General features: G+C 53.9%; 1 protein-coding gene across 1 annotated transcript in view; it reads right to left on the bottom strand.

Annotated features, from left to right (window-relative positions):
* PTK7 (protein tyrosine kinase 7 (inactive)) overlaps window positions 1-22,598 on the bottom strand; it is a 45,561-nt gene extending 22,963 nt beyond the window's left edge. The window contains exon 1 of the mRNA XM_064164058.1: window positions 22,527-22,598. Within this exon, the coding sequence (XP_064020128.1) occupies window positions 22,527-22,598 (72 nt within the window). The remainder of the gene's footprint in view (window positions 1-22,526) is intronic.
* Between the last annotated feature and the right edge of the window lie 4,490 nt (window positions 22,599-27,088).

The following is a 27,088-nucleotide window of genomic DNA, read 5'->3' as shown; positions in this document are numbered from 1 at the left end:
AGGAGGAGGTTGCTCTCTTCTCTCAGGTGGCCAGCTCCAGAACAAGGGGACACAGCCTCAGGCTGCGCCAGGGGAAATTTCGGCTCGAGGTGAGGAGAAAGTTCTTCCCTGAGAGAGTCATTGGGCACTGGAATGGGCTGCCCGGGGAGGTGGTGGAGTCGCCGTCCCTGGGGCAGTTCAAGGCAAGGTTGGATGTGGCACTTGGTGCCATGGTCTAGCCTTGGGCACTGTGGTAAAGGGTTGGACTTGATGATCTGTGAGGTCTCTTCCAACCTTGGTGATACTGTGATACTGTGATACTGTGATCTGCAGGAAAAGGACAGGTGCGAGCAGGACAGACAAGGATGGAGAGAAGGAGGAGGCTCAGATCACATCTCAGCTCTGAAGGCATACATATGGCAAAGATGTGAACGCAACATCCTTCGTGTGGAGCTATCTCCCTGCTCAAAACCAACCTCATTTAAGGAGGCAAAAATCAGCTTCCCAGGAGAAACACTCACACCAATACCTGCACTGCCAGCCTCAATTTCTACCAGGTGTACCTCCATTAACTTTCTGGGCTTGGGTTTGTCCTCTGAAGGCCACAGTGGGCTGAGTATCTGCAGAGCATTGCAGGGTGACAAATAAAGCTTAGCAATGCCACATGCAGGGCAGACTGTAAGCAGCTCTGTGCAGTTAGTTGCCTCTGCCCAAAGCTCTGCAAAGTGAGATTTCAATCCTAGGAGCTTTTGAGGGAGCAAAGGAGACCCAACTCCCTCAAGTGCTGTCACAGCATTACTGCAGAGGTTTGGCAGCAGACTGCAGCATAGCCTGGGAATGGCTTTGGTTCGGGGTTGTTCTCCAGAGCTAGAAACCCAAGAGACGGCAGAGATGCTCTCTTCCTAAGCCAGAACTCGAAGAAAATGCATCAAAAGAGTAAAAAGGGTCAGAGGGAATCATGACAGAGCTGGATGCTAGAACTAGGAAATGGACCTGAAGTTCTGGGGATTCCACATTCCTGCTCCTACCTGGGCAGCACCAGACTGGTATGTCCGGGGCAGAGAGACATCGCAGGGCACTTGGGGAAGGAGGTGGCAGCAAAGCGCCCAGTTGTGTGCCTCAGCACTCACCTCCCGAGGCTGTGCTGTGCCTGCCATGCAGGCAGCCAAGCCTCATGGACTGTGACCCCCATGGGGTGCTAGGCTGTGTAGAGATCCCAGAGACAGTCAGAAACGTGGGGTGGCAGGACTCAGCCCCAGTGGACCAGCCATTTGGAAGGCTGGTGCTGCAGCCAACCAGAGGCCTTGCAACCCTTGAGTAACCTGGCACCCAGACCACTTTCTGCACCATACCACCAAGAGGCCTGAGAACACCATGGGTGCTGCCTGGTGAGTCCCTGCCACGGCAGCAAGCCCAAACCTTCATGTTCACCCTTCAGGCCACAAGAGCACAGGGCAGCATGACAAGCCAGGCCTTGACCCAAGGCAAGTTTCCTATCCACTTCTCAACATGTGCCAGTCCCAGCCTTGCACTCACCTGGGGACACTCCAGTGGTTAGAATCATAGAATCAACCAGGTTGGAAGAGACCTCCAAGCTCATCCAGTCCAACCTAGCACCCAGCCCTGGCCAGTCAACCAGACCATGGCACTAAGTGCCTCAGCCAGGCTTTGCTTCAACACCTCCAGGGACACTGACTCCACCACCTCCCTGGGTAGCCCATTCCAATGCCAGTCACTCTCTCTGTTCAACCCCATCTGGGTGCTGCAGAGTGAGTGTGCACACTGAGGAGACCAGGCAGCACATCTCCTGCCCTGCCTGACAGGCTGAGTTGCCTACATCTTGAAGCAATCAAAAATTCATTGCTCTCCCTGCCTAACAGCATCGCTTGGGAATGCAGCCTTGACCACGAGGCCCCAGCTGCTGCACAGCCCCCAGTCCCTGCTGCCTCTGCAGCCATCTCACTCCTCCACAGCCATGCTGGGGTAGCAATAGGTAAGCTGGCTGGTGGTGGCATCTGCTGCATCATGGCAGCCCACTACCTGCACCCAGTGGCAGCTGTGGAGGCAAGAAAGCTGGCAGAGATGTCAGCAAATGACACTTGCCATGGCTGCAGTGCCAGCAGAGCACTGTAGTGCCCCACATCCCTGGCCCCATGGAAGATATATGCTCACCTCAACCCTGAGCCAGCCACCCTGAGCCAGCTCCTAAGCATCTCCTCACCAAGCTACCATCTGGATAGATGACAGAAAGGGAAAAGGGAAGGATCCACTTCATTTTGTACCCAAAAGAGCCTAGGTTACCAACCTCTTGAGACACTATAGCTGATGCAAGGATATGAGTAATCCCAAAGCTGTTTGTAACCAAACAAGGAATTAAAAGCAGGGGAATGGGATGTTGGAGAGGGCTTTGTGCAGCTTTCTCGGTGTGGGGCTTCTGCAGCTTGTGGGCCAGCTCCACGCTCCAGCCAGGCCTCAGGAACTTTACTCTGCAGACCTGCTTCCAGGGGGCACTTGAGTCGAGTTGATCCTTGGGCAGTTCAGCCCAACACACACGCTCCTTAAATGCTCTGCATCTGGAACAGCAGCACAGAAGAGCTGAAACTCATCTGCACAGCCCAGGACAGCAAAGCCCAGAGTACTCCAACTGCATCCTTCCTTCCCAAAGGGCAATCACCCTCCTTCCTCTTCTCTCCTCTCAGATCTGCCTCAGCTGTGCAGGGGGACAGCTGGCTTACAGGTACCAAACCCCCCCCAAAACCAAACCCAAGATCCACAGGTATCAGGATGGAATGAAAGGAGCAACCCATCACAGCTAGCTCTCCCAAGTTCTTCTGGCAGAGGACGTGGCTGGGCAGCATCTGTTCTGGCCTCTCAAACGCTCCTCCTGTGCCAGAGCAGGGGAGCTCACAGCTGTCCCAGCTCCACTGTGGAGCTGGCTCACCCTAAGACTGCACAATTAGCCTGCAAATCTCAATTCTGAGGTCAGAGCTGGCTTTATTTCCACCACCAGCTCCACACCTAAGTATCCACAGAACTTGGTAGCATACAGCCAAAAGATTTCTTCCCTGCAAGTTTTGATAGCTAGCAGAGATGCTGTGTTCCTCAGGAAGGCACTGCTGCAGCAGCACACAGGCAGGGAGTCTGCTCTCTCTGGCTCCCCAGCCTTGCAGAGGCTGTTGCAGCACCTTCTACCAGGTGAACAACTCTGGATGTGACAGCTAAGTAAACCTCAGCAAAGCAAGGTGGCAGCAACAGCTTTGTGCCAGCTGGGAATCCACTGCTGATGCACCACCAACACTATCATATCCACACTATGACCTTTATACTTCTATTGCTGCCATTCCTCAAACCATTGGGGAAGCAAAGCTTCTGCAATCAATCCAGCAGCAGAGTTGCAGAATGTTAGAGGTTGGAAGGGCCCTCCAGAGATCACTGAGTCCAATCCCCCTGCTCCAGAGAAGGAGACTCCACAGCCTCTCTGAGCAGCCTGTTCAGTGCTCTGTCACCCTCACTGTAAAGAAGCTTCACCTCATGTTGAGGTGAAATCTTTTGTGTTCAAGTTTGTTTGTTCAAGCAGTGCAGGCTATTTCTCTTTGAAGAAGAATCACTAGGTGGAAAGGAAAGTTTGGACATACTCTAGACTCACATCACGCTGTAGCACTTGCTCCTCACCTCAGACCACCTGTAACAAGGCAAGGAAGACACCAGTAGTGCATTGCTTTGAAGCTGCCACTCCATCCCTCAGCTACAAAGACCACCTGGCTCCTTGTAAGCCCAGAAGTAGAGCAAGGGGCCACAAGAAAGCCCTGTAAGGGGAAGAGCATCAACCCTTAGCAGAAGGGAATGAGAATTGCACATTCAGGTCCCATGTCCCAGAGAAGTTCAATATGAGATGGATATGGTGACAGCCCCAGATACAGGACTGATTTATCACCATGTCCTCTGGGAAAGACCTTGGGTCACAGCAGAAGTCTGGAGTCAAAGGCAACCATGAGCCCTAGCCTCCAGACCACGACCTGTGCTCCATGCCAAGGCCACAAAAGGCACAGCAGGGCATCACATTAGGGTTTGGGGTCCTGGACTCCCACAGGTTTCAAGAACATATTCCCAGGAAGCATTATCAAACAGGTTTTGTCCCTAGAGGCAATTTATTAAACATCATAAATCTGCAGGCAGCAAATTCAATCTGTTGACAAGTCCTCGGGAATGGCTCCAGTGCTGGGGCTTTGCTTTTAGCCACTCTTGGATCAAAGAGCAGCAGAGTTTGGGCTCAAGCCCTGGCTTGCTTCTGAAGGCTGAGCAATCAGATCACTGGGCAGGAGCATCCCAAGCCTGCTGGTCAGAGGCAGCATTGAGTCCTCTGGGAGAACACTCACTGCAGGCAGGTTTAACTCTTCATGTGCTGAGTGTGCATTCCTCAGCAGCAGCTTGGCCCCTGCAGGCTTGGCAGCATCTTCTTCAAGAGAGGAACACTCCAGACACTGAAGTGCTGCTAATGCTCAGTACCACATCTCTCACCTGACAGCCTCTCTCCCCTGCTGCAGCCAGGCACAACCCCACTGTCCCTGTGACCTCTGAACCACAGCATCACAGAATGTTAGGGGTTGGAAGTGACCTCTGGAGATTATCTAGTCCAGCTCCCCTGCTAGAGCAGGATCACCTAGAGTAGGTCACACAGAAACACATCCAGATCTTGAAAGTCTCCAGGGAAGAGTCCACAACCTCTCTGAGCAGCCTGTTGCAGTGCTCTGTCATTGTCACAATGAAGAAGTTTCCCCTTACGTTCACATGGAACCTCCTATACTCCAGTGCACCCCCACTGCCCCTTGTCCTGTCACTGAGCAGAGCCTGGCTCTGTGCTTCTGATGCTGCCCTTCACATCTTTATAAACATGGATGAAGTCACCTCTCTGTCTTCTCTTCTGCAAGATGAAGAAACCCATGGGGTTCCCACAGCCTTTCCTCAACAGGGAGAGGACCACTCTGTGCCCCAAGAGACTCCACACATCCTTTTCTCTCTCTTCCTCATTCACACTCACCACCCCGAGCTGTCAGCAGCACTTCTTTGCTTGCTGCAGCACTGAGACTCCTTCCAACCTTGCTTCAGTACAGCCACATCTGCAGAGAAGTGAGCCAGCCCTCCCCAGGCCAGGGAAGCCACAAAGAGCTGGATGCAGCAAAGCCATTTGCCTGGCCTCTTGTCCTGTCCTCTATGCCATTCACTGGACCAGCCAAGCACTTAGCACCTTGGTCCCTGCTCCCCCCACCACTGCAACCCAGAGGACAGAGGCTGCCACAGAGCAAGTGATGCAGGCCAGCATCTGCTCTTTGTCCTCGTGAAGCTCTCAGGGAGCAGAGGGCCCCATACAGACCCTGCATTCACGGCTCAAGCAAGCCATGTGTTTCCTGGCACAGCTCATTACGAGCAGGCTTCTATAAACGCAGATTTTTTTGGCATGCCAGGACTGGGAACTGTTAACACATGGGCCAGCTTTTCCTCCTCTCTTGGTCACAAACCCAGAGCCAGTTGGCTCATTTGCACCAGCTGAAGCTGTGGAAGCAGGCAAGGAAAATCATGAATGCTTAGGAATACAGTAAACTCCCCCTGCATTGTAGGTCAGCCCCTGTAGCTGCATACAGCAGCTGCTTGGAGCACACCTGCTCTGCACACAGCCTGCTCCACTGCTCAACAGATACTGCACAAACAGTAGCCAAGCCAAACACCCAGAGAGATTTGCATCTCCAAATCATTGCCAGCCAGCCATGCTCCTCTCTGCAAGAGGTTCCAGTAGGGGAAGCCTCTCAGGCAGGTAGAGTTGCAATTATAGCACTCAGTCCCACCAGGACCAGACAGAAGTGGTTTGGTGCAGCCAAGGAGCTCTGTCCCCTACAGGCTGGGGACACAGTGGCTGGAGAGCAGCCAGGAAGAAAGGGACCTGGGGGCACTGGTAGAGAGTAGCTGAAGATGAGCCAGCAGTGTGCCCAGGTGGGCAAGAGAGCCAATGGCATCCTGACAGGGGAGGTTATTCTGCCCCCGTGCTCAACACTGGTCAGGCCACACCTTGAGTGCTGTGTCCAGTTCTGGGCTCCTCAGTTCAAGAGAGATGTTGAGGTGCTGGAAGGTGTCCAGAGAAGGGCAACAAAGCTGGTGAGGGGCCTGGAACATAAACCCTGTGAGGAGAGGCTGAGGGAGCTGGGGGTGTGCAGCCTGCAGCAGAGGAGGCTCAGGGCAGAGCTCATTGCTGTCTACAACTCCCTGAAGGGAGGCTGTAGCCAGGTGAGGTTGGGCTCTGCTGCCAGGCAGCCAGCACCAGAACAAGGGGACACAGCCTCAAGTTGTGCCAGGACAGGTCTAGGCTGGATGTTAGGAGGAAGTTGTTGGCAGAGAGTGATTGGCATTGGAATGGGCTGCCCAGGGAGGTGGTGGAGTCGGTGTCCCTGAGGGTGTTGAAGCAAAGCCTGGATGAGGCACTTAGTGCCATGGTCTGGTTGATTGGACAGGGCTGGGTGCTAGGTTGGACTGGATGATCTTGGAGGTCTCTTCCAACCTGGTTGATTCTATGATTCTAAACATGACAGGCTTGGTCTGACCAGGCCCAAGACCCAGAAGGTCTTTGGGTATCCATCACATATGCCTTTTAACATTGCATTGTTTCCCATTCCAGCTAAAGAAAAGTCTCCTCTCGGTTTGCATGGAGGAGAAAATCACTGCTGCCCCCAGCCCACAGATGGGTATGAGACAGCACTTCCAAGAAATGCTCATCTGGAGTGGCTTTGCCTTCAGGAGCCAGGAATAACTGCATCCACATCCAAGATAAACACAGGGTGGTTGTACTGGGACCAATCACGATGATGAGGAACTTGGGCATACATCTCCTTGCCCCTACAGTTGTACCACACACTTGGCTGTAGGCAGCCCTGCTCTGAGAGTGAGGGTCTCATGGACTTCACAGAGTTGTCACGATGAGGCACTGTGAGAAACAAAGGGGAATCTGGATGGGTTTGGGGGAGTCTTGGGGGCTGTTTTTGTCTTCTTTGGATTTGTTGGAATGCATCCAAATAAGGCCCGTGAAGATGATGAGGAGCTGGAGATCAGGTCTGGTGAGGAGCAGCTGAAGGAACTGGAGTTTAGTCTGGCGAAAAAGAGGTTGAGGAGAGACCTTCTGGCTCTACAATTCCCTGAGAGGAGGCTGGAGCCTGGTGGTTGTTGGTCTTTTCTCCCAAGAAACAGGTGACATGAGAAGAGGAAATGGCCTCCTGTTGCACCAGGGGGGTTTAGGTTGGACACGAGGAAAACATTTCTTCCCCCAGGGAGTTGTCACAGCCGTGCCCAGGCTGCCCAGGGCAGGGGTGGAGTCCCCACTCCTGGAGGGGATCCAAAGCTGTGGAGATGTGGTGCTGAGGGACAGGGTTTAGTGTGGAACTGATGATGCTGGGTTAAGGGCTGGACTGGGTGATCTCGCAGGGCTTTTCCAACCTCAGTGATTGTACAGCTCTCTGAATAGGTGGAGCCCTCAGGTGAGCACCAAGCCTCTCCCTTTCACAGCAGTTTGCCAGACTCACTGAAGGCACAATTCCTGCACACCAGTTACCACTGTGCAGGCCCTGCTCTCCACTGCGTGCTCCACACCAGCCCAAACCAGCCTGCAGCACAGCCACCGCCGTCTGCCAGCAAAGTTTCCACTGCAGAGCACCCACTCATGCAGCCTTCCAGGTGGGGGTTACAGACTGAGGAGCAAGCCAGGATTAAAGGAGGCATTGAGACATCACCATCCTGTAACAGCCTCGGGCACCTGCTCATCCCAAAGTACTTGGCTGTTTCACTGGGGTCCCAAATGGAAACTGCAGAACTGGTCCTCTCTTTCATAGGCTGACAGAATGGCAGGGCTCAGAAGGGACCTCCAAAGTCCAACCCCTGTGCCAAAGCAGGAACACATAGGGCAGGTCACACAGGAACACGTCCAGATAGGTCTTGAAAGCCTCCAGAGAAAGTAACTCCATGACCTGTGCCAGTGCTTTGCCACTCTCACAGTAAAGAAGCTTTTCCCCCATGGTGAGGTGGAAGCTCTGTGCTCCACTTTGTGTCCAGTGCCCCTCTGTGCTACCACAGGACACCACTGGAAAGAGACTCCTTTCTCACTTCCATTCCTCTGTGCCAATGCAAGACGACATCTCCCCAGACCCTGGCCACCCTCACAGTCCCCACTGGAAGCCCTGTGACACACAGCAGATGTAAGGCCCTGTTTGGGAACATCTTGGCAGCTGGCCTGCTGCTGAGTGACAGCTGCTCTGCAATGGGACTGCAGCCTGAACTGGCCCAGAGTGGCTCACAGCGGCTCTCCTCACTGCCCCCTCTGCAGAGGGCTGCTTTTAAACACAGACTCCATGCAACCACTAGGAAGCCCTTCAAACAAAGCTTCAGAACCACAAAACACAGCCATAACCACTTAGTACCACCCCAATTAGCCTCCCCAGAACTCTTTAGAGAGGCTGCAAGCTGCAGGAGGATTTTCTCCCCCCGCTGTGGTTAGCAACCTTCTCTGCTCCTCCAGTCCCAAGATGCCATACTTGGGAATCAGGGAATGGTAGAGGTTGAAAAGGAGCTATGAAGATCATTGACTCCAATCCCCTGCCAATTTCTGAGCAGTTATCAGAGGAAACCAGAACAAAGGCACTGGGGTGTGAACCCTGTAAATCAAGTGCTGGAGCAGACACAGAGGCAGTGCTTGCAGGAATGTGCTGGGGTGCAGCTGGCCAGGGGAAGAGCTTGGTGCTACACACAGCTGGGAGGTGACACAGCCTCCACTGCACACAGCCCTAGTCCCAAAGCCAGAAGGAGCTGTTCAGGCAGACACCACAGGAGAAAAGAGCAGTGTAATAGCCACTGAGGTGCTGGAGCACATTCAGGCAAGGGCAGCAGAGCTGGGGAAGAGTCTGGAGAACAGGTCTGGTGAGGAGCAGCTGAGGGAGCTGGGGTTGTTTAGTCTGGAGAAGAGGAGGCTGAAGGGAGACCTCATTGCTCTTTACAGGTCCCTGGAAGGAGGCTGGAATTAATCTCTTCTCCCTAGTATCAGGACATAGATTGAGAGGAAATGGCCTGAAATTGTGCCAGGGAAGGTTAGGTTGGGATTGGGAAGATTCATTCACTGCAAGAGCAGTCAGGCACTGGAACAGGCTGCTGAGGGAGGTGGTGGAGTCACCATCCCTGGAGCTGCTCAAGAAACGTGTGGACGTGGCACTGTGGGACGTGGTTTAGTGGCCATGGTGATATTGATGTCTTGACTTGATGATCTTAGAGGTCTTTTTCAACTGAAACAGTTCTGTGATTCTGTATCTGAGAAGAAGGCTCAGCACAAGGACAGAGCCCAGATCCCAGCTACGACTTCCAGCTGCTGCTGGCACATGCCAGGACAGGCAGGCTTTCCTGGCACTGACCTCTTTCACTTACCCAGTTCAAGTGAGTTTGGGCCTTCTGTGCTTCCAGTTCTCACACTGCCCATCCTGCGTTCTCAGCACAGACCCTGCAGACCCCAGGCCCCTCCACAGCCACACACACCCCTCAGGCTTGCTTCCTCCAAGCCCAAGCTCAGCTTCATTAACTCAGCCATAAGAGCTGTGCAGCCTCTACCCTCAATAGCTCCCTGCCTCCATCTGATTGCAAGCAGATATAGAATCAATCAGATTGGAAGGGACTCTTGAAGGTCATCTTGTCCAACCACCCCTGCAGTCAGAGACATCTCCAACTAGATCAAGTTGCTCAGGGTCTCATCAAGTTCGACCTTGAATGTCTCCAGGGATGAGGCCTCCAGCACATCTCTGAGCAACCTGTTCCAGTATTCATCACCCTCATTGTGAAGAATTTCCTCCTAATGTCCAACCTTAATCTACCCTGCCCTAATTTAAACCTATCACCACAAGCCCTTCTAAACAGTCCCTCCCCAGGCTCCCTGCAGGTTCTCTTCAGATATTGGAATGTAGCTCCAAGGTCTCCCCAGATCCTTCTCTTCTCCAGGCTGAACAGCCCCAACTCTCACAGCCTGTCCTGGTAGGAGAGGTGTTCCAGCCCTCATCTTCATGGTCCTCCTCTAGACTAACTCCAATTCTTGTGCTGGGGGCCCCAGAACTGGATGCAGTACTCCAGGTGGGATCTCATGAAAGCAGAGTAGAGGAGAGTCACCTCCCTCATCCTGCTGGCCATGCTCCTTTGGGTGCAGCCCAGATGCAACTGTCCTCCTGGGTTGCAAATGTGCATTGCTGGCTCGTGTCCATCTACCACTACCCCGAAATCCTTTTCTGCAGGGCTGCTTTCCTGTGTGCTCAAAGCCATCCAGCAGGGTAAGAGAAGAGCCACTGCAAAGCAACGTGACAGGATAACCTCTGCAGTCAGGGACAGGGCAGTGGTGGGGAGCAAGGTCCAGGGCATTCCCCACCGCACAGGCTAGCTGCTCTTCTGACAATGAGCAACAACAGTGCTGTCCCAGAGTGCCATGGACACGTGTTTCTTGAGCACCTCCAGGGATGGTGACTCCACCACCTCCCTGGGCAGCCTGTGCCAATGCCTGACCACTCCTGCAGATCCTATCCGACCTAACCCTCCCCTGGCACAACTTCAGGCCACTTCCTCTCATTCTATCACTCGATACTAAGGAGAAGAGATGACAGTGCACAGTTTGTCTCCAAAAGTGAGAGATTCACTTATGGATTCCTGTCAGATCACTGAGGCAATCAGGTGGCCCCAGGCCCATAAGAGAAGCCCAGATACCCAGAGAACCAGCTCAAGGCATGAGTGCAGTGCCCGGTGGTGCAGGTAGGAGAGGGATAGGACAGAATTTGTAGCTAGATCACAGCTTCTCCTGCCCAAACGCTCAGGGCACATGCTGACAGCTGTCTGCACCACTTGGCCTCTGGCTGTGGAGAAGAAAGCTTGCTTTGGACAGGCAGCAGTAGCCATGAGACCTCCAGGAAGGCCAGAACACTGATCGTGGTGGCAGAGAGACAGAGGAACAAGAGAGAAAGGAAGTCCACAAGTCCAGTGCCAGAGCATGAAACCCTGCTGACTCAATGAATCACAGGAGGTTAGAGGCTGGAAGGGACCTTGGAAGCTCATCCAGTCCAACCCCCCAGGCCAGAGCAGGATCACCTCTGCCAGATCACAGAGGAATGCATCCAGGCAGGTCTTGAATATCTCCAGAGGGGGAGACTCCACAACCCCCCTGGGCAGCCTGTGCCAGGGCTCTGTCACCCTCACGGGGAAAAAAAACCAAAACGAAACTCTTTCTCATGTTTACCCAGATCTTCCTGTGCCTCAGCTTCCACCCAGTGCCCCTTGTCCTGTCACTGGGCATCACCCAGCAGAGCCTGGCTCCAGCCTCCTGGCACTCACTTTTTACATATTCATAAACACTGATGAGGTCACCTCTCAGTCTCTTCTCCTAAAGAAGATGAAACCATCCTTAGTGGTGCACCAGCCGAAGGCTCTGGAGCAGGCATCACCGGCTGTGCTGCTGAGCCCCCAGCAGGAGAACGAGAGTTTCAAGGGTGACTCAGCAGCAGCGACAGGCTTGCTGCCTCCACTGCTCCTGCCAACTGATTCTGCCAGTTACTCAGAGCCCTTAAGCAACCCTCTGGCTCTCTCAGAAAACACTTACTTATAGCTGACTTGTGCTACCAGCAGGACATGGCAGGCTGAAGATGTGGCTGATCTGGAGGCCAAGCTCTTTGACCAGAACAGCCAAGATTCTCCCACCAAAGCAAACGTGGCAGACAGGCAGCCACAGCAGCCAGGAACTTGCATGCTCCTTCTGCGGCGACTCTGAAGAGTGCTGCTTCCCCCACAGTTTGTGCAGGGCCATGTGATGAGAACACAAAGATCTTGTGAGAATCAAGCAAAACCCCTCTGGTGTAAGAAGGGAGCCCAAGAGCTCTGGAGGAGCCAGGTAGGTCCTGCCTGCACAGAAGAGCTGTGAGAGAGCTGGCTCAGGGCTCAGCACTCCTTACCCCGGGGCCAGACGAGAGACCCTGCAGCAGTGAGGCTGCACTGTTCCACCCACGAGATCCATGTGGCCGAGACCCCATCCCACGGCAGCCTCAGTCATCATCTCCAGGTATTAGAGCAGTGCTCACCACTACATCCTCACACCCAAAGGCTGGCACTTCCCCTGCTATCCCAAGCCCAGCCAAGAGGAATTCCTCCACAGCACCGCTGTGTGTGCAGAGGGAGCCCCTGGCCAGCGCTTCACGCTTTTCCTGTTCCATCCAAAACGCCGCTCCAGGAGATGATAGGAAAAACCAGAGCAAGCTCCATAAAGCTCCCTGGCACTTCCCTTCAGCAAAGAGGAGCCCCAGCCAGCCCAGAGAATGGAAACTCGGAGACAAAAGAGGGAGGGGAGGTGGGGAGGGGGAGGAGGAGGAGGCCAGGGCAAGGGAAGCAGCGAGGAGAAGCACACGCAGGGACTGCAAGCACGGGCGGCCGCTTCACCAAGAGACTGTCGGAGAAGCCAAGGCTGCCACACAGAGCCAGCTGCTCTCAGTGCACTGAGGCTTTGGGTCAGCATCCAAACCGAAGCTGTGCCGGGCATGGCACACCCCTGCAACCAAGTCCTCCCTGCCTTCCCAGCGCTGCTTGGTGAAGAAGGAAGCAGTTCTGGCACAAACTGCCCGAGTGAACTGCTCCCCTGCACGCTGCCCCCAAACCCACTGGAAGGAGGAAAGCCTCCCCACTGCCCCCCCAGCCGTGGCCAGGAGCTCCTGCAGACCCTGCTTTCTGGGGAGAGGGCAGGTGTGAGGGCTGCAGCCGTATCCAGCAGACCCTAAGCCAGACACAGGTCACCAGCACGCTCCACAAACGCTCTGCAAGCAAGAGAGCAGAGACAGCAGCTGGGAGGGCCAAGAGGGGAAGAGAAGGTGCAGACCGAAGCTCACATCCACACCGGAGCAAGCGGCACCCGTCCAAACCGCTACGTGCTCGCAGCATCTGCGGGAGCTCCGAGCGCACCCTAAGGCGCAGGGAGCAGAGGCTCAGAGCTGGGGACAAGGAGCAGCTGCAGCCCAGAGCCTCGCATGCGAGCAGGCAGCAGTGACCTCACCAGCCCTGCTCCCAGATAAATATTTTAAACCTCTCTCCAGCTCACAGCAGTGTATTTACAGTTACGTGTCCCTTGGTTATCTGTCTGCAGAGACTCAGATGGATTTGCCACGAAGCCAGGGACTGGCCAACTGCTCTGAACAGTTCAGAGCTCCTGGGACAAATGGTTTGTCCAGCGCCAGAGTCTTGGAAACGGCACCAAGGCCATGGCACCCGCTGCAGAGATTGGGCTGTGCGCTCCTGTGTGCGGCCGCCTCTGCACGGCCTACCCACAGGGATCACTCAGCCACTCTGCCCTGCCAGGAGCCAGGGGGGGGCACAGAGCCTTGGGGATGCCCCACACAGCACTACGTGGGAGACAAACCTGCAGTCCTACTCTCCACCTTCTCTCATTCTATCTTCTGCTACAAGGACAGGCTGAAGGAGCTGAGGTTGTTCAGCCTGGAGAAGAGGAGGCTCCAGGAAGACCCAATAGCAGCCTTCCAGTACCTAAAGGGGACCCACAATAAGGCTGGAGAGAGGCTGCTTGCAAAGGCCTGCAGTGATAGGACAAGGGGTAATGGCTCCAATCTAGAGAAGAACAGATTTAGATTGAACAGCAGGAATAAGTTCTTTATGAGGGTACTGGAACACTGGAACAAGTTGCCCAGGGAGGTGGCTGAAGTCCCATCCTTGGAGATAATCAAGGTGAGGCTGGACAGGGCTCTGGGCAATCTGATCTAGTTGAGGATGTCCCTGACGAGTGCAGAGGGGGTTGGACTAGATGACTTTGGAGGTGCTTTCCAGCCCAGACCACTCTGTGATTCTACTCTCCACAGAGCAAGGCTGCAGGTAAAGCAGTCTCTGGAGCCTCCTGCTTCACCACCGCCACTTGGTTGACTGCAGATTCGACCCATTTGCTCCTCTCCCACAGGAAGGGAAGAAAACACTGCTCAGGCCACACCTTGAGTGCTGTGTCCAGTTCTGGGCCCCTCAAGTCAAGAGAGATGTTGAGGTGCTGGAAGGTGTCCAGAGAAGGGCAACAAAACTGGTGAGGGGCCTGGAGCACAGCCCTGTGAGGAGAGGCTGAGGGAGCTGGGGGTGTGCAGCCTGGAGAAGAGGAGGCTCAGGGCAGAGCTCATTGCTGTCTACAACTCCCTGAAGGGAGGCTGTAGCCAGGTGGGGTTGGTCTCTTCTGCCAAGCACCCAGCAACAGAACAAGGAGACACAGCCTCAAGTTGTGCAGGGGGAGGTCTAGGCTGGATGTTAGGAGGAAGTTGTTGTCAGAGAGAGTGACTGGCATTGGAATGGGCTGCCCAGAGAGGTGGTGGAGTCACTGTGCCTGGAGGTGTTCAAGCAAAGCCTGGCTGAGGCACTTAGTGCCATGGTCTGGTTGACTGGCTAGGGCTGGGTGCTAGGTTGGACTGGCTGAGCTTGGAGCTCTCTTCCACCCTGGCTGGTTCTATGAAAAGGTGGTCCCAGCAGTACATGCCAGCTTTTCCTGGCAGCCACTGTGGTGCTGCAAGCTAAACACTGAACCACACCCCAAGTAGCACTGGAGACAAGTGGAGCCACCAGAATGTAATGAGAAGACACCTGAAATAGGCCTCACTCCACCACTGCTGCCTCTCCTATTTAAATGGGCTCTACACCCTCTGGTTTTGACCTCTGGGGCTGCTTGCCCCAGGGCTTCTCTCTGGTTTCACGTTACTTCTGTGTCACACCCCATGAGTGATTTAGGGACACTAATTAATGCTGCCCGTGGGGTACTGCACATCCATATTCAAGTCCATGTGGCATTGTCTTCCTCCTGGTTCCAACCTATCCCCCACAGCCCCCCGTGTCTGCCTCCAGCTCTGTGGATTTCAGCCAGCTCCTTTCCTCTTCATTGCTGCGCTTCACAGTCGCCACTTAGGGTCGCACAGGGCAGCACTGCTGTCCAGCTGGGGTCTAGGATGTGCCTCCCTGGGGAAACATCACCAGGGAGCCTGGCCCTGCAGATCACCTCTGAAAGCAGAGGGCTAAGAAAAGAACAGTTCCGTGTTTATATTCATTAAAGCCATTTATAAATCTATACTGAAGCCCATCGAAAAGGCGACAGAGAAGCTAATCTTTCCCCTGCTCATTCAATATTAATTAAAAGTTAGCTTCTCTCCCAGACACTGGTACATTAGCTCAGCTAAAAATGGAGAGAAGCCACAGGGTGGGAAGAACAGGCCAGCAGGGAACTTTCTAGAATCCCTTCACAAATCAATAAGCAGGCAGAATGCTTGCTAGAGGCAGGCTAATGCAGAGCTCAGTGACAAATTAAAGACAGAAAGTTGTACTAATCAAGTTGCCTTGAAAAGCAAAGTGCTTCCCTCACAGTGGTAGGACAGCTGATCCCCAGTGCTCCTGCAGAACAAACAACTCTCACTTCAGCATCTGAAGGGGGCTACAAAAAAGCTGGGGAGGGACTTTTCAGGCTGCCAGGCAGCGACAGGACTGGGGGGAATGGAGCAAAGCTGAAGGTGAGGAGAGTGAGGCTGGAGGTGAGGAGGAAGTTGTTGAACAGGGGAGTGGTGAGAGACTGGAATGGGTTGCCCAGGGAGGTGGTTGAGGCCCCATGGCTGGAGGTGTTTGAGGCCAGGCTGGCTGAGGCTGTGTGCAGCCTGCTCTAGGGTAGGGTGTCCCTGCCCATGGCAGGGGGTTGGAACTGGCTTATCCCTGTGGTCCCTTCCAGCCCTGACTGATTGTATGATGGGATAAGGGAGCCACAGCTACCCTTGGTGGAACAGCAGCGCTCAGGGCCAGGCATCAAAGGGAAGCTGAGAAACAGGAAAGCCTGAGAAAGGGATATGTGGAATGTCGTTAGGGAGTATGGATTTAGAAGAGGAACCAGGAAGAGGAGAGGCAGGAAACACGACTGGAAACAGTTGCACCTGGGCCAGAGCCACAAAGCAGCAAGACCAAAGCAGGAGCAAGGCAGAAGGGGCACTGTTGCTGTGCCAGGTGAGGCTCCAGCAAGCAGCTCCCCCACTTCATGCATGTGAAGGCTGCAAGCACATGCAACGTGCAGGGAGAGCCATCAGAAGATATCTCAGTAGAGAAAAATCCCACACTGCTTTCCTGCCTTGGCTCTTGCCAAGCATCTGTTCACTCTCTCCCTCAGCCAGGTTTGATCTCAGGACAGGCAGCTGACAGCCAGCCGTCTCACTGCTATAGAAAGAGGCTCAGACCAGGAGCTGGCCACTGCCATAGCACCTGCCAGGTGCTCTCAGATGTCTCCACGCCCCCGTGGTCACAGCAGGCAGCATAGAGGGACAGCAACAAAGCAGAATGCCAAGCAACTCACGGGAAGCTCGGCTGTCTGGTCCAGGATAACCTGCACTCTGCTTCAGCTGCTGCAAGAGACCTTCACTGCTAGCTGCTCTCCACAGCAGCTGCAGGGGCAACTGAACAACTCGTTCTCAGCAGCACAAACCCATCTGTGCTCCCACGAATGGTCTGGGAGAGCTGGGTGCACTGCTCTGAATGACCTCCTACAAGAACCACTGGCTTGATCTCCTCTGATCTTGCCTTAGCTGACAAAGACAAAAACCATAGCCTTTCCTGCCGTGAAACTTCCCCCCCAGACAAGCACTGACACTGACTTCAGTCACAGAATGGTAAGGGCTGGAAGGGACCTCTGGAGATCAGCCCAACTGCCCTGCCTCAGCAGGATCACCTAGGGCAGGTCACATAGGAGTCCATCCACACTGCTTTTGAAAGTCTCCAGAGGAGACTCCACAGCCTCTGTGGGCTCCAGCGTCTCTGGCATCCTTACAGTAAAGAAGTTTCTGCTCACATCTAGGTGGAACTTCCGTGATCCAGCTTACACCTTGTTCCTTGTCCTGTTACTGGGAACAGGCAATAAGAGACTGGCACCTTCACCCTGACAGCCACCCTCAGATAGTCATAGGCACTGGCAATAAGAGACTGGCACCTTCACCCTGACAGCCACCCTCAGATAGTCACAGGCACTGGCAATAAGAGACTGGCACCTTCACCCTGACAGCCACCCTCAGATAGTCATAGGCACTGGCAAAAAGAGACTGGCACCTTCACCCTGACAGCCACCCTCAGTCACAGGCACTGGCAAAAAGAGACTGGCACCTTCACCCTGACAGCCACCCTCAGTCACAGGCACTGGCAAAAAGAGACTGGCACCTTCACCCTGACAGCCACCCTCAGATAGTCATAGGCACTGGCAAAAAGAGACTGGCACCTTCACCCTGACAGCCACCCTCAGATAGTCATAGGCACTGGCAAAAAGAGACTGGCACCTTCACCCTGACAGCCACCCTCAGATAGTCACAGGCACTGGCAAAAAGAGACTGGCACCTTCACCCTGACAGCCACCCTCAGTCACAGGCACTGGCAAAAAGAGACTGGCACCTTCACCCTGACAGCCACCCTCAGTCACAGGCACTGGCAAAAAGAGACTGGCACCTTCACCCTGACAGCCACCCTCAGTCACAGGCACTGGCAAAAAGAGACTGGCACCTTCACCCTGACAGCCACCCTCAGATAGTCATAGGCACTGGCAAAAAGAGACTGGCACCTTCACCCTGACAGCCACCCTCAGATAGTCATAGGCACTCCTGAGCTCCCCTCTCAGCCTTCCCTTCTCCAGACTAACCAGCCCCAGGTCTCTCAGCCTTTCTTCACAGGAGATATGTTCCAGTCCCTTAATCATCCTCACAGCTCTCCGTTGGACTCTTTCCAGTAGATTCCTGTCTCTCTTGAACTGGGGAGCCCAAAACTGGCTACAGTATTCCAGGTGTGGTCTCACCAGGGCTGAGCAGAGGAGGAGGAGAATCTCCCTGGGCTTGCTGGACACACTTCTCTTGACGCAGCCCAGAAGCAGGGAGCAGCTCTGTGGCTGCACAAGTGATGGTCCTCCCCAACCAAGGCCAACACACACCAAAGCACGCCGTGTGGGGAGCAATAGAGCCACTTGCAAGCTGCAGCTTGTCCTGCTTTAACCATTTGGAGAGTTCCTGCATGTTTTGGAATCAAAGGCTTCCTTTGTGCTCCTAAAGAGGCCAAGAGCAGCCATAACGAGGAGTGTTTATAGTTGGTCTGAAGCAATATCATGCCAACCTTGTGCCAGCATCACACTCAGCAGCAAGGACAACCCTGCACAGAGCTGCCCAGAGGCACAGAAGCCTCTTCTCTGCAGCCAGAATGGGGCTCAGCTTCCCTGTGCCATGGCTCTGGGGACAGAGCCCTCTGCCTTGGGCTGACAGAGGATGGAGTCAGCTTACCAGGATGCCTCTACCAAGAGCAGTAGGGCACTCTCTTGGCTGCTTCCCAGGGTGGCCCGAGCTACACCCAGGTGTCAAGAGCCCTGATTCTGGGACAAACTCCACCTCACAACAGCACTGCAGGAGATGAAACGTTCTGAAGCCTGCCACTTTCCCGTCACCCTTAGAGGTAACTCTATCTGTCGTTAGCACTGAGATCCCAGTGCAAAGCACTCAAGAAAGCTCCTGTCCTTCAGGAGAAAAGCCATCCTGGAACTGAATGTATGTGCACCAGGGACTGAAATACAAGCTGACTCCCAATACCCACTCACTCAAACCCAAGCCCTTTCCCACACCAGCTGCAAGTACAGGCAGCAACCCTGTGTGTGCCACTGCTTTCTCCCAGCCTGCAACATCTTGCTTTCCAGAGCAGTAGTGGGTTCAGTTCTGGGCCCCTTGCTACCAGGAGGACATCAAGGTGCTTGCAAAGGGTCGAGAGAAGGGCAACATAGCTGGTGAAGGGTCTAGAGAACAAGTCTTAGGAGGAGAAGCTGAGGGAACTGGGGCATTTTAGTCTGGAGAAGAGGAGGCTGAGGGGAGATGTTCTCACTCTGTACAAATCCCTGAAAGGAGGTTGCAGTGAGGTGGGGATCCATCTTTTCTCCCAAACAACAAGTGATAGGACGAGAGCAAAACACCTCAAGTTGTGCCAGGGAACGTTTATGCTGGACATGAAGAACAACTCTTCCCCAAAAGCACTGTCAAGGCCTGGGACAGGCTGCCCTGGGAAGCGGTGGTGTCGGCATCCCTGGAAGGTCCAAAAAGCTGTGCCAACCTGGTGCTGAGGGACATGGTTCAGTGCTGGGGTAACAATTGGACTGGATAATCCCCAAGGTGTTTTCTAACCTTAACCATTCCAAAATTCTGTACAAATCAAGCCTGTCACTCTCTTTTCCAGATGGGAGTCTGCTAGGATCAGTCTTCCTCATCCATCACCCTGCACAACACCCTGCACCTCCTCCTCTAAACAACCCCAGTTCCCTCAGCTGCTCTGCACCAGACCTGTTCTCTAGACCCTTCACCAGCTTCATTGCCCTTCCCTGGACATGCTCCAACACCTCAATGTCTTCCTTGGAGTGAGGGCCCAAACCTGACCCCCATATTCAAGGTGTGGCCTCACCAGTGCTAAGTGCAAAAGGACAATCACTTCCTGCTGGCCACACTATTCCTGATCCAGGCCAGGGTGCTCTTGGCCTTCTTGGCCACCTGAGCCTGGGCCAGCACACCAAAATGCCTCATTCCAGGTACACAGACCAGGCTTTCAGAAGCCTGCAAACCACCATGAAGTCCCTGTCACCTCTCTCTCTGCTGATCAGACAGCATGGACTAGTTATCTCTCCGAGGGAAGAGCAGCCTGTTCCAGGCACAGAGAGACTGCTTCCCCCCTAGAAAGGCCAGGCTTAAATTAAGACTAGAAGTACTGTATGGCTCAGCCTCTTAAACTCAGGAAAAACATTTTTGTATTAGATTTTTTTTCTCTTCCCCAAAAAGCTGGCAGGAGCAAGTAATGGAGCTGGAGCAGCAGTCAATGAAAAGCACATGCGCTGCAGATCTGGCTGCCAACACAAATTGATGCTTTGAAACAAAGACCACTTGTGTTTGCCTTGAAGATCTTCCACAGTTATTCAGTAGGGGCTGCAGAGATTAAAAAGGAGACACAGGTAAACACAAGAGACCAGCACTTGCTGCCAAGTATTTCCCCAGAACAAAGGAATGACCCAAAACGTGGTCCCTGCTCTGACAGGGTGGCACGGGTCCATCCCCACTCTGCTGCAATGTGCCAGAACAGGCAGAGGCATGAGGAAACTGGACAAACCATTGGACCTGTCTCCACTCAACCTCAATTCAAGCAGCATCCAGACCCACAGGCACAACCTGGACCCAGAGAGCTGTTTAACACGCTGAATGCGCCTCCAACCTCAAGAGCCTGCCGTAGAGAAGCTTCTGCTTCACTACAACCAGCCTGTGCCCATCTCCCATGAGGAATAACCAGAAGAAACCTAAGACAGCTGTTCCTCCTCTGCTGAACTCCTTGAGACTGCAGACAACTGCCCGTACCCTGCAGAGCTTCTGTTGCACTCTGGTCTAGCTCCCAAACCAGCCTACAATCATCTATAAAGACATGCTTTGCAGGTCTCTCCTCCTTCTCACCGCCTGCACAGAGGAAGGCTCCGAAGGCAGAGAAGCATGAAACAGAAGAGAGTCTTCCTCACCATGATCCTGCAGGTTGGCCTTTTATTTTCTGGTTAGGGGCACCAGCTGCCTGGTCTAAGCCAAACAGCAGCAGCAACAGTTCCCATCACAATGCAAGGCGGATATGCTGGCACCATGCAACGTTTGTCCCCCACACAGCGCCCAAGAGCAATCAAGAATGCAGTACCTGGATCAGATCCCCCAGCAACAGGAGAGGAAGAAGCTGACAGCTCCTTAACACAACCAGTGCAGGACCCTGCCCAGGTCACATCCTCCAAAATCAAAAAGCTATGGGTGTGTTTTCCCATGCTGTGCTTCAAGAGCTTTGGCATTAGAAAGTGAGCAAACTGCTTCTGGAAGACTCCAGGGTCCCCCTACCTTACTCATATTCCCTTTGAACAGTCTCCCTAACAGGCAAGAGATGCACAACAGATCTGGACTGCTTAAAGCTCACAGGGACATCAAGAACAAGAAATGAGCCTCTGAACCAGGACAAAGCCCAGGAAAGCAGGCTACCACATGAAAAGCCTGCAACAGCATCATTACCTACTCCAGGCCAGTTCTTGGAGAACAAATCCCTCCATGCCCAGCAGTGGGAGGGCTTCCAGACAAGCTGACACAGAAGGAATGCTATGTTCACAGCACAACGCTTCAGCCCCACTGCACAATACTGATGTCTGCTTTTGTAACAGACTAAAGGCATTTACAAGCAGCTCTTGGATGCCACCTCCCAACACCTTCCATTCAAGGAGCAGGACATGGAAAGAGACCACACAGTGTGGCACCTCTGCCATGCTGAAACGAACGCTGGTACCCAAGAGCCAACGTGTTACAACTTCTCCCTTCCTTGAGATCTGGACAGACTGGATCAATGGGCTGAGGGTAGTTGTGTAAGGTTTAACAAAGTCAACTGCTGTGTCCTGCACCTGGGTGACAACAATTCCAGGCAATGCTACAGGTCTGGGGCACAGTGGCTGGAAAGCTGCCCAGCAGAAAAGGACCTGGGGATGCTGGCTGGCAGCCATCAGAATACGAGCCAGCAGTGTGCTCAGGTGGCCAAAAAGGACAACAGTGTCCCGAACTGGATCAGAAATAATGTGGCCAGCAGTAGGGAAGCGATTGTCCCTTTGTACCCAGAGTGGTGAGGCCACATCTTGAATACTGTGTTCAGTTTCAGGCCCCTCACTTCAAGAAGGACACTGAGGTGTTGCAGGAAGTCCAGATAAGGACAACAAAGGTAGTAAAGGGTCTAGAGGACAGGTCTGTGTGGAGCAGCTGAGGGAACTGTGGTTGTTTAGTTTGGAGAAGAGGAGGCTGAGAGGAGACCTCATTGCTCCCTACAACTCCCTGGAAGGAGACTGGAGTGAGGTGGGGATTGGTCTCTTTTTTCCAGAGGGAGAATGGCCTGAAATTGTGCCAGGGGAGGTTTAGATTAGAAAAAAATTATTCACTGCAGAGTGGTCAGACATTGGAACAGGCTGCCCAGGGAAGCAGTAGAGTCACCATCCCTGGAGGTGTTAAAGAAGCATGTGGACATGGCACTTTGGTACATGATTTAATGGCCACGGTGGTCTTTGGTTGACTGTTGGACCTGATGATCTTAGAGGTCTTTCCCAACCAAAACAACTCTGTGATTCCTTCTCACCTCCAAAACAGGTAATGGACACTACACATGCCTTTCTCCCACCTCAGGCACATCCAGCCTTCTCCAGAAGGTATGACCACGCCAAAGGCCCCCACTCTGGGGAGCTAGGGACTTGAACTGGTACAGCTGCCTCCTTCACTTAAGCAGCAAACTCCACTCTGCTCCTCTACAGCTTTTGCAACTCAGCCCCAATGCTGTCAGCCCACGCAACCTTAATCCTCGTAAAGAAGAACGTTCTTGTGCATCTGCCTCCTCACCCCCCAGACCTCCAAAGAGCTGCCTGTCCCTGCTCATGAGACCATCATTCACATGAGGAGTACCAGATCCGTGTCCTTGGGGTCTGGACAAACAATTGCATGTCTCCTGGTCTCGGGGGATCTCCCTGCTAACATGGCAGCAGCAGCAGCAGCAGCTCACAAAGAGCACGTTTGTACCCAAGCCCCTCTGCTGCCAAATAAGCATTTGTTCCAAGTACCCAAACATCGAAAGCAGTGGAAACACCCACTGCTAATGTGAAATATTTTGCATTCCAGGCTTGAGAGGTAGGCTTCAAAACCTTCAGAGAGGAAAGAGTGTTTATTCACTGGAGAGGTGTAGGACTAGCTATTTGCTCAAGTCCACGTGTGCCTGCTAGAAGACAGCTTTGATCTTCGCAGCTCAAATAGCAGATAAATTGCAACGGAGGGAAGAAAAATATTGGTGTAAAGTTCCCCTAGTGAGAGGGACCTGCAACCAGGCCTCACAACCTTCAGATCTTTTATAAGTGCCTTATCGCTTACAGCCCTGTGTCCTTGCCTGCTGCCCCAAAGCCATGCTTCTCCTGTTCCTTTCCTACCTGCTTTCTCCCACTGCCCTTGTCTCCACAGCCTTTGGAGAAAGCACCGCCTGCCGCTCTAGGGTCTGTGGCTGCCTGCCTGGATACAACACGAACCAAGGCAAGCCCTGTCGATCTGAGGAGCAGACAGATCTGTGGTGCCATCCACCCACTTCTTTTTGAGCAAAGGAGCTTCCATGGACTGGCAGCAGAGTCCCACCAGCAAAAGTATTCATCATAGAATCAACCAGGTTGGGAGAGACCTCCAAGATCATCCAGTCCAACCTATCACCCAGCCCTATCCAGTTACCTAGACCATGGCACTAAGTGCCAGGGACCTTAAAGATCAGCTAGCTCCCCCCCCGCCATGGGCAAAGGACACCTTCCACTTAGGTGTCCACTAGGATGCTTCAGGCACTTGTGCAATCTGCCCTTGAACGCTTCCAGGGAGAGAGCATGCACAACTTCCCTGGGCAACTTGTTCCAGTGTCTCACCACCCTCACTGGAAATCACGCAGTGTGCAACTAAACACGGGTTCTTGCTGCAGTTTAAACATCTGCCTTCAGAAGAAGGTCTCATTCCTATCAATTAAGAGATCAGAGGACATCTTTAAAGAATGCAGAACCCACAGCTCTCTGGTCTGTACCAGTTCTCAGTTGGCCAGGACCCACTGTGCAGACAAAGAAGTTGCCTGCGGACATGACTGTGGAGCTGCTGTGCATTTGAAGCTCCTGCTTACAGCCTGAGTGGAGCCCTGCCTGAGCACAGCCAAGTACCAAGGGGTATCCCGTGCTTTTTGAAAGAAGAATGATATTGGCTTGTCTCTGCTTTGCCCAAAACAGCCCAGAAATGCGCTGAGCAGCACAATTTGTCAGCTGCTGAAGAGATGCTCACTCAGATTAACTACCATAGTGCTTGGACCTCCTGGAAAAAAGACAGACAGCAGCTCCAGAAAGAGCAGCTTCAAAGAGCAAAAGTCACTCAAGTGGTACTGCTGGAAATTTATTTTGAACCCTTTAAACTTGGGAGAAATTCTGTTTATTCATGTTTTCAGAGCTTTTCTTCTTCAGGAACAGAAAAGCACCACTATACAGAAAACAACACAGGACACTGAGGCACTTCCAGAACAAAACAGACCTTCTGGGTTTGGGGTTTTCTTTAAGCTTTAAAAAGAAAAGTTGACTCAGCAAATATTTCCTCCACTAGCATTTCAACCACATATTCAAGCAGAAGCCAGAGCACATCTGGCACATTGCAGTGTCACGGCCACGAAGATCACAGCAGTGCTGAACAATGGAAACAGTGGAACAGGGACCTTCGGTCCAAGAACCAAACACTGCTGAAGCACCTACACGGCAAAGGAGGACCACAAGAAGGACTCAGGTGAGCCACAGATACCACACCCTTCACAGGTCTTTCCCTAGCCCTTCCTCCAAACAGCATCTAGGGAGACACTGCCCTGCAACCCCACAAAACTTATTGCTGGGCATAAAACCCAAACATCAAACTGTATGTTCTGGGCACTCTGCTGGCATCTGGGACTTCTGACAGCGTCTGTAAGCCCAGGGCAGCGGTGCTGAGCAAAAGAACCAAGGAAAAAAGGATGTGCTTGAAGCAGCACAGAAATTCCAGCCACCAGAGAGGAGTGTGGCAGCAGGAAAGGCAGCCCTCACAGGCAGCCCTGCACACCCCAGCTGCTGCTGGTGGCACGCTGACATGTAGACGGACGCTGCCTAAGGTCCACAGCCCCACACGGGAGCCCAAGCAAAACATGTCACATCCCCTCCAGAAACAGCCTCCACCGAAGTCTGCCGAGGCAATCAGCAACCAGGGTACTGGCCAGCTAAGTGCTGCAGTAGACTCACAGAACTGTTGAGGCTGGAAGAGACCTCTAAGATCATCAAGTCCAACCGCTCACCAAAAGCTCACAGTCCCACCACTACTACTAAACCACAGCCCTCAGCACCACATCCACAGTCTTTTACATGCCTCCAGGGATGGTGACTGCACCACCTCTCAGGGCAGCCTGCTCCTATGCCTAAGAAACCTTTCTGGGAAGAAATTTTTCCTAATATCCAACCTGAACCTCCTTTAGCACAACTTGAGCCCATTTCCTCTTATGCTGCCGCTTGCTGCCTATGAGATCAGCCCCCACCTCCCTACAACCTGCTTCCAGGGAGTTGCAGAGGGCAGTGAGGTCTCCCTTCAGCCTTCTCTTCTCCAGACTAAACAGCCTCGGTTCCTTCAGCTTCATCATAAGACTTGTTTCATGCTTATCAGCTGTACACTGGACATTACTGGCAGTCTGGCAGGAGGACTCTGCTACAGCTCCCAGTTATGCAAAGAGCAGCAGCAGCAGAGCTATAAATACCTCTCCCTCGGAGGCAATATCCTCCTCAGGTGCTAGACTAAGATTACTCTTGATTTTGAAGCAGAAACTACAAAGCAAACTGTAGTTGTGCACCGTGACATAGAAGCACCATAACTGGGTACTGGTGACATGCAGGAACCTGTTTGTGGGGCTCCCAAATGAAGTAAAACAAGGCAGCAGCATGTGGGGCAGATCATGAAATGGTTTGGGTTGGAAGGGACCTAAAAATCATCCAGTTACAACCCCAGCCATGGGCAGGGATGCCTTCCACTAGACCAGGCTGCTTAAGGCCTTGCCCAGCCTGGCCTGGAACACCGCCAGGGAGGGGGCATCCACAGCCTCCCCGGGCAGCCTGTGCCAGTGTCTCACCACCCTCACTGCAAAGAATTTTGTCTTAATCTCCAATCTAAATCTCTCCTCTCCCACTTCAAAGCCATCCCCTCTTGTCCTGTCACTAACCCTTGTAAAAAGCCCCTCCCCAGCTTTCTTGCAGGCCCCTTCAGGTACTGGGAAGCCACTATAAGGTCACCCTGGAGCCTTTTCTTCTCCAGGCTGAACAGCCCCAACTCTCGCAGCCTGTGCCCATAAGGGAAGAGCTCCAGCCCCCTGATCATCTTCGTGGCCCTGCTCTGGACCTGCTCCAACAGTTCCAGGTCTTTCTCGTGTTGGGGGCCCCAGAACTGGGCAGAGTACTCCAGATGGGGTCTCATGAGAGCAGACCTGGGGGCAGATTCAGCGGCCCCGTCCTGCTGGCCACGCTTCTTCTGAAGCAGCCCAGCACGCAGCTGGCCACCTGGGCTGCCAGCGCACACTGCCTGCCCCTGCTCAGTTTTTCACCATCCTTCTCCTCCAGACTGCTCTCAGGCCACTCCTCACCCAGTCTGTACTTGTGCAGGACCCCTCAAAGCCAGGCTGGTGGTGAACTCGCACCTCTGTGGCTTTCACACCATAACCAAACCCCCAGGCGAGGAAGATGGCGCTAGGAGGCCAGCAAGGAGAAACCCAAGGAGCAGAGCGAGAGAAGGCACCTTGGAGTCCCGCAGCTGAGGCCGAGCTGAAAGGACCCTGTGCCACCGAGGAGGGCAGGGCCGTGAGGAGGCGAGGAGGCTGGCTCACAGCACCCCGTGCAGAAGGAGGCGAGGAGGCTGGCTCACAGCACCCCGTGCAGAAGGCAGGCTACGGACGGGGGTGGGGGCGGGTGGCTCCTCCGGACGTGCTCGGCAAGGGACACAGCCCCGGGGCGGCCGGGAGGCAGATTTCTGCGGGCGAAAGCCCACCGCCCGCCCAGGTTTGCTTGGGCTTTTTCACCTTCGAGTTCTGACCTGCTCAGATTTCACGGGAAAACCACCCACTGCTGCACACGAACAGCCCTCCTGGCCTCAGCCCCTCTCCAGGGGCCCGGCCGGGCTGCGAGCAGGGGCCGAGCCCCAGCGAGAGGGGGGCTTCGGGCACCGCCTCCGCCCGTCACGCCCGCTGCTCCGGGAGCGCCCGTTCGGCGGCCTGCAGGCGGCAAACGCCGGTGCGTTTGCATCCCAGCGCAGCACAGCACGACGCTCCCCAGAGCAGCGGGCAGCGCCAGCCGGCCAGGGAGGGAGAACCGTGTTGAGACACACCGGCAGCTCCCGCCCCGCAACCGGGCTTTGCTGGGCGGGGGCGCGGACCACCTCGGGACGGCAGGCCCCATCACCGCCAGGCT

This window comes from Pogoniulus pusillus, chromosome 25 (assembly GCF_015220805.1).
Source record: "Pogoniulus pusillus isolate bPogPus1 chromosome 25, bPogPus1.pri, whole genome shotgun sequence".
Lineage (NCBI taxonomy): Eukaryota > Metazoa > Chordata > Aves > Piciformes > Lybiidae > Pogoniulus > Pogoniulus pusillus.
The sequence above is the reverse complement of the archived record's forward strand: the minus strand, read 5'-3'. Positions and strand labels throughout refer to the sequence as shown.